The sequence below is a fragment of the Eufriesea mexicana genome, unplaced genomic scaffold (genome assembly GCF_001483705.2).
Source record: "Eufriesea mexicana isolate 0111107269 unplaced genomic scaffold, ASM148370v2 scaffold3377, whole genome shotgun sequence".
Taxonomy (NCBI): Eukaryota; Metazoa; Arthropoda; class Insecta; order Hymenoptera; family Apidae; genus Eufriesea; species Eufriesea mexicana.
This window is the reverse complement of record NW_016911411.1, coordinates 717,417-727,243: the sequence shown is the minus strand read 5'-3', so window position 1 is coordinate 727,243 and position 9,827 is coordinate 717,417. Positions and strand designations below refer to the sequence as shown.

Sequence of the window (9,827 nt, the reverse complement as noted above, 5' to 3'; positions counted from 1 at the left end):
AAAATCATAGGAAAAGAAATAGAGAATCAGCACAGAACACGATCGAACCAAGAAGAAACAGAAAATAAATGGAAACTCAAAAGAAAACGATATCGATCGAATGATTGATTAGGGTCCGATGAGAACTGTTCTGGTTTCCTCGCCCCTAGCGGCTGAACAGGCAGATTCAAACCGTTCGAAAGGGGAGCAGAAAATTATGGAAACAATGGTCGTCGTGTTACTCCGTCGTGGTTGTGTTTGGACGGAACGAAAATCAACGAGCAAAAGGAGACTCGCGCAAATCTCCCGCGATTTATCATTCCTCTGCGACAGCTATGATTAATCGTTCTCTAAGATCCATCTCGGTCAGAGTTCCCGTGGTGGCGCTGCGAGCGGCTGGAAAACAATGGCGCCCCACGGTCGTCAGTGACCACTTGGAAATCGAGTTTAAGCCGACAATTCGCGCGTGATCGTTGAAAAATCGTCGGAGAACCGAGATTCTTCGGATTATCGATCTCCGAAACGGCGAAAGGCAAGTACCCGGTTGTGGGAGAACGTTCCCTAACGTTCTCGTCGCGTGTACAGTCTGAGCCAAAAGTGCCGCGTCCTTTCGGTCGACTCGAGAGACTCGTCGAGTTGTCAGCGTCGAAAATCGAGATTCTTCGAGCAAGTTGCTTCTCCTGGTCTTTCGCAACGGCGAAATCAACGATGGTCCACACGTGCAACAAAAGACGAGACTACTCTAACGCGTCCGGTCGGTCAACGAACGATTCATCTGCCATCTACTTACTGCATTCTCACGAACAGACAAAACTTCGTAAAAAAACGAAGGAGCAACCATGAATGAGGATAAAGGAAACTAAAACAAACGTACAGGCTCGATTACGTCGATCGTGGATGATAATACAGTTGGTCAAGCGAGAAAACAAGTGGGATGGCCGGGACAACTGGTCGGGTGTTGGGGTGCTCGCAACATACAGACAGCAGTCGAGAGATCGATCGATCGTCGGATTACCGCATGCTGCTTCATCGAGGAGGCTAAGAGAACTAGGATCGACCGAATCAACGGAAATTTCTACTGATCTATGGACGGAGAGACAGACTGTACAACGTGTCTGTCTGGCATCATCGTCGCCGGTTAAACAGAGCTACTCAACGGGGAACTGAACGGGAAGGCGAACGAAACTGAAAGAACGCGAGGTGGCAGACGAGTATGGACGACAAGGGGACCAAGGGTGAACGAAAAGAATGTTTGGATATCTTGGAAGTTCTGAGAAAAATCAGGCATCTAAATGACACAGAACAGCAAGCAAAACGCAAACTTGGGGCCGAGACGCAACTGGATGAGAGAAAAATTCGTCTAGGTACGAAAATAGGTTAGGTTGACTGGCTCTTGGGATGATATACAGGTTGGTCTGAATGGGAAAATAAAACGAGGGAGCACACACTGAACACGGGCACATCGCCAAAAATGTCGGGCAAATAGGGTTAATATACACCTAACACTCACAGGCAGACCTACGGTCAATCCAACCAACTTTCTCGTCTGTAGAGCAGCCATGTGGATAGCGCGTCGTGTCGAATACCTCAGACAGCGTTTTCCCATTGTCCCGGTCCTTTTGTTCCCCTCGTTCGAAATCTTTCTCTCTTTTTCATTTCATCGAACCCCCACCCCGGTTCCTTGGCTTTTCATCGCGTAACCGGCACATTTTCGAAACGAGGAAAACTCGTTCGTTCAGTGGTGCGGAAAAGGATCCTCGATTCCTAATCATCATCCCGTCTGTTGCGTTCTCGCGTCACGGACACGTGTCATCATAGTCAGCTACATGGCGTACCATGCGTATCCAGAGTCTGTCATTCCACGTAAGAACAATTACATGCATACGTCTCTCGTTTTCTCTCGTGTCCTCTCTCTCTTTCTCTCTCTCTTGTCAGCTACATGGCGTACCATGCGTATCCAGAGTCTGTCATTCCACGTAAGAACAATTACATGCGTACGTCTCTCGTTTTCTCTCGTGTCCTCTCTCTCTTTCTCTCCCTCTCTCTCTCTCTCTTTCTCCCCCCCTCCCTCTCTGTCATCTATGCAGAACTCGTTCTCTCAACGAAACAAACATCAATGGCCAGCTATCGATCCACACGGTCAATATACATGCGCACCACGCGTTATGTGGTCAGGTAGGCGGCGAGTTTCGAAAGTTATGCAACCGAGACACAGAGACGCGGTGACGATGAGGAACGAGGAACGTGTACCATCGAGATCATCTAGATCATTCGTCGAAATAGACCGTCCAGATCACCCACCCTATGGTATTCGACACGGCTCGGTGACTATACATTAAAACGAAACGCATGTTAGTACCTAACAGCTGAACGGATCTTTCCAACAAGACTCGACAGAAAAATAAATAATAATAATATACATGACAACATGTCATACCAAATCGTTCCCAATGAACTGTCACAAGGATCGAGCTAGTCAGTGTAACATGGATACTTCCTTCTTTGCTCGCATCTTCATCGACTGTCACGGTTTGTCGAACGTCTCGACTCGAAATCGTCAATTTGGCAGTTTCATGCGGATCCATGTGACACTTTGTATCGTCGGGACTACGGTATACTATAAGGCTAGCCGGATCAAGAGCTTGTTTCACGGGAATTGAAACGGGGACAGAGGCTTTGTCAACGTCCAGGGCTGAACTCTGACTCGGAGAATATCTCCCGCGGTGCCTCTCTTGACGCTTTCTAGCTTCCGAACGATCGCAGGGTCCCGTCTCGACGGTGTAATTAAATTCGTACTATGAAACATCGGGCGCATGTCAAGAAATCTGTCACGATGCAAGACACAGACACAGAAACGAACAGAACGAAATTGGTCTAACCTCTATGATATTTCATTCGTCATGTCACACCTCTATGCCATCGTGCAACAACATCGATCTCTAAGGAACAGAAAACGGAACCAGAAACGAAACCAGAACCAAGGAGAAACGAGAACAGAGAGGAACGAAAGGTGTACGCAAACTGAGAAGAAGAAAATGAAACGAACTGAAACGAAAAAGGAAAAAAATGAAAAAAAAAAAACGAAAACAGAAACTGAAACGTAAGAATAAATCAAAATCGATTACGGATACAGCCACGCTGGATAAGAAAGCTCTTGATCGGCGTCGCTTTCTTCAGAAACGGGTCTAAAACTCTGTATATAGCGTGTGTATCATTTGTATGTAATGTCACGTGTGTATCATAGGCGTGGTGTATGGTGTATCAAAACGTATCCTTGGATACTGTAGACTGAACAGAACAAATAAAAATAGATCACACGGCAAGACTATGCACGTTCTCTCTATATATATAGGAAACTTCCAAACCAAACGACAACGATAATCAATCGAAAAAACGGTCATAATAAACATCGTAACGATAATCAAGAACCGTAACAAAAATGAAATATATATGTATATATATATAGATAGACAATGATAATGATCTAACGTATATATATATATATATATGTATATATATGTATTTATATTTATACGTAGAAACATTAAGTTTTAAGTTAACGAACGCTTGAATCAAGAAAGGGCATTTGGCCTTGGTTTCGGGGTTACTAGGCAGGCACACCTTGCTGGTTCGGTCTGGTTGGGGCGGTGTCGCCCGACGCTCGTAGTGCCTCTCCGGCTGTTGATAAAGGGGGATCTGCAAACCCATTCGGAAACGTGTTCTCGCAATACGCCTACTACTTCATATTTTTGTTTAATTTTTTATTTTTTTAGTTTTTTTTTTTAATGTTCTTTGTGTCTTGGTTGTGTCGAGGAGAGGTCTTTCGCTATGCAGTCAACTAGTTTCTGGTTCTCTTTGCTCTATGTAGGATTCGTGGCTACTCACGATAGTGGTCCAGTCTCGAATTGCTCCCGGTACGTCCAAGACTAGACCTTGTCGTTACTCTGTGTCCAAAATTCGTCGATGCAGGTACAGGTTAACTGTCGATCGATGCTTCTCTGTCTACTTTTTAGGTCTCCTTTTATCCGCAAGGTGTCTCTTTTGAGGTTAGAGCAGATACGTCTATGGGTAGAGCTGAGATTCTTTAGCTAAGGTGCATCTAAGATTCCGCTAAAATCTATCGGTAGCTTCGAGGCTTTTAGAGGAGAGTTACCTTCTTTATGGTTCACTGGATAACTATGGTTATGCTAATCGATTTTGGACATAGAATAAGTGATCGTGTACTTAGACGTTTTACAACTGGCAAGTGCTAGAGATTTTAACGTCAGCGGGAAGACCGTGATGCTTGGCTCAGGCTGGTCTAGTCTTGGAACGGTCCGGGGGACTCAAGACTCGCACTAGGTAATCGTGTGATGGTATAGTTGAATAAGTATAATCGAGTAATGTAAGACTATGGAGTAGCAGAGTTCATGATCCAGTCAGAGAATTTATGTCGATGTTATAAGTGATCGGTAGAGCTAGTGGTCCAGTCTCGAAGTAGTTCCAAGGTGTCCGACACTTGGTCTAATTAATATAAACTGACTATGTAAGATTGAGAATTTTATATTCACAAAAATTCATAGGAAACTCTTTCATTTCACGATGTGACAGAGCGTGTTTTCGTGAAACAAAACGAATAACCCTAGCGGAGAAAAATAACCAGACTAAGTCAAGCCCAACTCTAGGCACACTTGTCGAACTGCAGTGGATCGTAAAGAATCCATGCTCACGGATGCCATTCGTTGTAAATTCTCTGTAAAGTGAACAGGTCGATCTTCGGAGCATCGAGCAACGCCCGAACGACCGTGGATCCATCGCGACTGGACCATTTCCCGGGAAGTATAGCCTAAAGTCTAAATCTAGGGTTAATCCCTAGCGTACCGAAGTGGACCGTTGTGAATCAGCTTTAAGTACGCCCAAGTGTGTCGTGTATCATTAGACATGCCGCTTTTAGCTAATCCACCGATGCTGCCTGGGACCAAGGAACACGGAATCCTTCGTGGAAACGGGTCTCGCGATCCGTTTCTCCGGAACGTGCTCTGCTATGCGGAACTGACTCCGCGAGATGGCATAATATTCGCGGAAACAAAAGGTCAGGATGATCCTACGCGTTCGTGGAACTCCTGCTTCTACGTTACGAAGCGAAAGTGTGTCAACGTTTTTGAGTCGCAACTGACCCAGGGATCCTGGACAGTGTATCGATCCTTCGATGAAACGATAATCAAGGATATCTGTAGATCTGTTCTTCCCCTTTTGAGCCTTATTACAGATCGATAGGTACTTGGTACTTCGTAATTCTTGATAATTCGTAAAGGTTCTATAACTGGCGAGTATTCTGAAATTTCTGATATTCAAATTTTGGGAATCAACGAAGATTCTTTCATCAGAGAATAATCTGCAGTTCGTGACCTTTTTTTTGGCAAATTTTTGGAATTTCGTGGAATAAAGGGGAAAATAGAATCAGGTTTGACAGAGAGGTGATTAGGTCGTTGATGGGTGCGGTTAATGATCTTCCTGTTCCAATTATCCGCGTCTTTTTTTGAGTATCAAGAATCTGATAGGTAGATTGGCAACCGTGGTCAGCAATTTCCTACGTTCTTATTCAGCGTTCTCTTGTTCGATTCAGCTGAGGCAGTGGAAGACGATCCGATTTTAATACGGTGACGGTACGAAGGACGTTAATTAAGGAAATTACCGGTCGCTTCTTTCCTCCATTTCCTGCTTAAGACTCATCTCGACCTGATCCTTCATCGAGCTCCTTACCGGATCATCATGGTAATCCTTAGATATCCTTTCGTAACGGAATTTCACGGTATCAGAGGCTCCGTGCACCCTTATTTCTCTTAATGTCAATATCTGGTTTGCAATTTCATCGAGTGACAATTACGAATTTAATTACTTTCTCCATAAAAGAAGAAAGAAATACTATACACTTCACGTATATTATTAATTCTTACTACGTATCTTGGTATTCCAATTCTAAAATTAAACATTTCCAGAATTAGGAATAAAATAACACACACCTCATAAATGCAAAGAAAATTTTCCAGAATTTAGGATAGAGTAATAGACTTTCCCCTAAAAATATAGACTTCTGTATTTCAATATTTGGGGTGCATGGAACCCCATGACACCGAACTCACGAGAAAAATAAGCGAAAAATAAATTCGAAGGCTATCCCGAAATCGACGACTCGATCGCGACGCGGTTCTCCTGACACGAGGATTCAGTGCAAACTAAAAAGATTAGGTTCCCGTCTTGTGACTGGCGATGATTGGATCGGTGATCGAAGCGACGCGACGCCTCGTCGTATCTGGCTCGTCGAACAGAAAAAGACTGGGAGAGAAAACAAAAGCAGAGGGAGGCAACAAGACGTTCTCATAAACGCAAGCGCAAGTAACATTCAGAGTATAATTACGATGGCAAATAGAAGAGAGGAAAAAAAAAGGAAAAAAAAAAGAAAACATCGGTTGCTCTCTCGAGATTGGACGGAAAGCCTGATTGATTCGTTGGTCTGTTCGCTGGCGCCACGGCTCACGCTAAAGGCAAGACACAATCAAACTGACACAGAGAGGAGTCTTAAAAATCCATACGTGAACACAAATACCGAGACGTGTCCTCTTCCCCTGGAGAAGAAGAGCGAAAAGAAAAGAAGACAAAAAGAGAAAAGAAAGGATAAAACGTGTGACAGTTACGTTCGAGCAGATCCTCGGCTAGATCCTTCGACGCATCCTTCATAGTTGACTCCTTCCACGATACATCCTATCACCTGCGTGTTCCCTCCATTTCTAACCCATTACGTACTTAGACATCGCACATAGACATCTTTCGTGAGAAAGAACTCGTCTCTCGACGATCCCTGATCGTTGGCCGAGTTTCGTACCCCTCTTGGTCCAGCAAGGGTCTCGTCACGTGGCTTCATGGACCTCGCCTTTTCGCTAGTTCCTCACGTAGCAATGGAACTTGTACTTGCATGTACCGTACACGATTGGCAACTTGGCAGTTGGAACGGTTCAGAAGCAACAGGGCTCCTCTCGTGGCTCCCTCTGACTCTATCTTTGATGTTCTTGAGAGCTGTGCTTTTAGACTCTAAGTGGCACTCGGTGACATTCTATATGTTAATACAGTGGTACTTATATATGAAACTACCTGACACAGTAAAATATGTCTGCACTCTTTCTCATCCTCTACCCTGTTTGGTCTCCATGAGACCTGTCCTCTGTCAACGACTCTCGATATTCTCAGCTAATAACGCAAATCCAAGTGATCTATCTTTATTATAATTGATTCAGAGAAGGATTTAATGCTGTACTAAAGCTTCCATCTGCCAACTGACCAGTCGCCTAGAGTACTCGATGGACTGACCCATTGCTAACGTCGCGTGGTCTCTGACGGCCATCAAAGGTGAACACAACCCATCGACCAGTGTCAATACGGTTCTCCAGTTACGACAAGGTTATTCGCGACTTACACAGACGTTCTAACCAGAAAACAGGATTCACTGAGCAACAACGTGCCGTGTTACACCAAGATCCGATCGAACAGACTGGAGAACGCTTGCTCGGTCCCCATTCGTGTGACGAGGGGAAGACAAACGATTCGAGTTTCTCTGCCAACGCGTGACTATCAGGCCACACTGCTTGATCGGAGGAAAATCGACGCGGATAGACCCGGCGTCTGTTCTCTAACATTAAAATAGGCCAGACACCTACGAGACGCGTGGATCACGGAAGATCGAGCCAGGAGGAATTCCGCTCGAGGAGAGGCTACTTACCTATCGCTAACGAGACACGAGCGGCCGGTGGAACCCTCGCGAGATCGTCTATCGACTGGAAACACTCGAGAAACCGTCGCCGACAGGGGTACCAACGATACGCTTCGAGATTCACGGCCTGCCCTCGTCAGCTCTCATGCACGTGTGTGTGTTTCTCTTTTTTTCTTTCTGCTACGTTTCTTTCTCTTTACACGCTTGGACTTCGCGTGCCGCTTGTATATATTAGAGAAGTTTCGTGTTCGTATATCGTCGTGAACCAAAAGATAACAAATCAGAAAGAAACAGAAGGAGGATCGATCAGATGGTTCGCCTCGACCGAACAGGTGGCGATGAGGAATCGCAAGCAAACGTCATCGTGTTCCTCGAGATCGCGAGATTCGCTGGAAATTCTTCGTCGTCTCTGTTGAATTGGTCCCACTGACGGGAGTCTTGGAAGTCGCGAGTTTCCACGAGCAATTATCACGCGTCGACTGCTTAGACAGGCAGGATTGTGCAACTCCCTTCGAAACTTCTGCACGGTTTTACACTTTAACGCGGAGTTTATAATTTTCTAAAGGAAATTATCGTAATCCAAGTTCGTTTAATCCACGCAGACCGAGCGAAGATCAACTCCTTCTAGAGTACGAATTTCGTCGGAAAATTTTACATCTACATACTTCTGAGAAATCTTTCTCACCCTCTTCTCTAGAATAGGATTTAAATATTTGAAATTACACGTAACATCGTTTCGCTGCTTCGTAGATGGGATTCCAAGACTCCTGCCAGTCCTCCGATCTGAAACTCGAGCTTTCCCACGTCTAGAACATCGGAAACACCAGAGAATCTCGGTTTGCTTAGAGCTTTGCGAAAATCTACTCGAATCCGATCACCGAGTCGTGGAACAACCTCGAAATTCGGTGAAATTCGGACCCGGGACGCCCATCGCCACGAGCTGGGAGCGTAAACGGGTCGGTGTACGATTGGCAATCGCGTCAGAGATAGAGACACAGAGGGGTTGTTTGGAGACTTCCGTTGTAGAGAAGCTGGAACAGTCGGGATTGAGTAAGAGCCGCGGGGACGCTGTCAATCGGTATAATAAATGTACATATCGAGCAGACGGAAAGCGAGACGTGTATGTATATACGTGTGTGTATTACGTGTGCGTGTTTGGTGTAAACAAGTTAGCCCTCCGAGGGATTCCCCGCAGTGGTGGAAGATAGACGCGCGGTCTCGCTGTGTTCTGCTACTATCTGTCGCCTAAGGAAAATCAAGAAGAAGAAGACGGGAAAAAAAAAGAGAAAAAAAAATTGACAGAGACAGACGGGAGAGCCTGGACACTGGTCCCGACGAAAGTCCAAGCGATTTCGAACGCGGTATGCTAACCGGTCGAGGCTGAGCCACGGTTTCGAGAGTCGGCTCACCTCGACCTAGACGTGGAGAGATCGACTGGTAAAAAGTTTGTGGGACTGTCCGTGAAAACGAAAGGAGATCCACCACTGGCGTGAGAGCTTCTATCGGTCTGCTGTCCCGTTTCTTCTTTCTACGTCTATCTTACTTCTTTTCGTTCTTTACCAAACGTACACACACGACAAGAATACCTATACACATGTATATATGTATGTATGTATGTCAGCTCGTTGCCTCGTGACTGACAACGTATGGGAGGGACTTGCATCGGGCTCCTTTATTTTTTTCTTTATTTTATTTTATTTTTTCTTTTTTTTTTTGATTCTATTTTACGTTAGGTTATGTTATTTCTCCGATTTCTCTGTTTTCTCCCCCTTTTTTTTTCTTTTTTTTCTTTTTCTCCGAAGCATCCCGCGTGTGCGAACACACACGCGACGTTAGTTACGTAATATATATATATATAGATATTTCCTGCGGCAAACGCGGCAGTGATGCTCTGTAATGCAGACAGTTCCAAAAACTGACCGGTGACGACGTACGTCATGTAACGTAACACACGCGTACACGTGAAACGGACTCACGGGGGACCAAGCCAGGCCCCATCATCGTCGTAGATAAAAGGAATACTTTGCAACGAACGGCGACGCAAAGCTGTACAGACAGACAGCGCGGCCAGATAAGGGAGGTTTTGAAGGTACAAAAAAAAAAA

General features: G+C 45.1%; 1 protein-coding gene across 1 annotated transcript in view; it reads right to left on the bottom strand.

The window, feature by feature from the left end:
• The window catches only part of Ih (hyperpolarization activated cyclic nucleotide gated potassium channel Ih), a 284,158-nt gene that overhangs the window by 19,766 nt on the left and 254,565 nt on the right, over window positions 1–9,827 (bottom strand). The window contains 1 exon segment of the mRNA XM_017904822.1: window positions 3,601–3,675. Within this exon segment, the coding sequence (XP_017760311.1) occupies window positions 3,601–3,675 (75 nt within the window).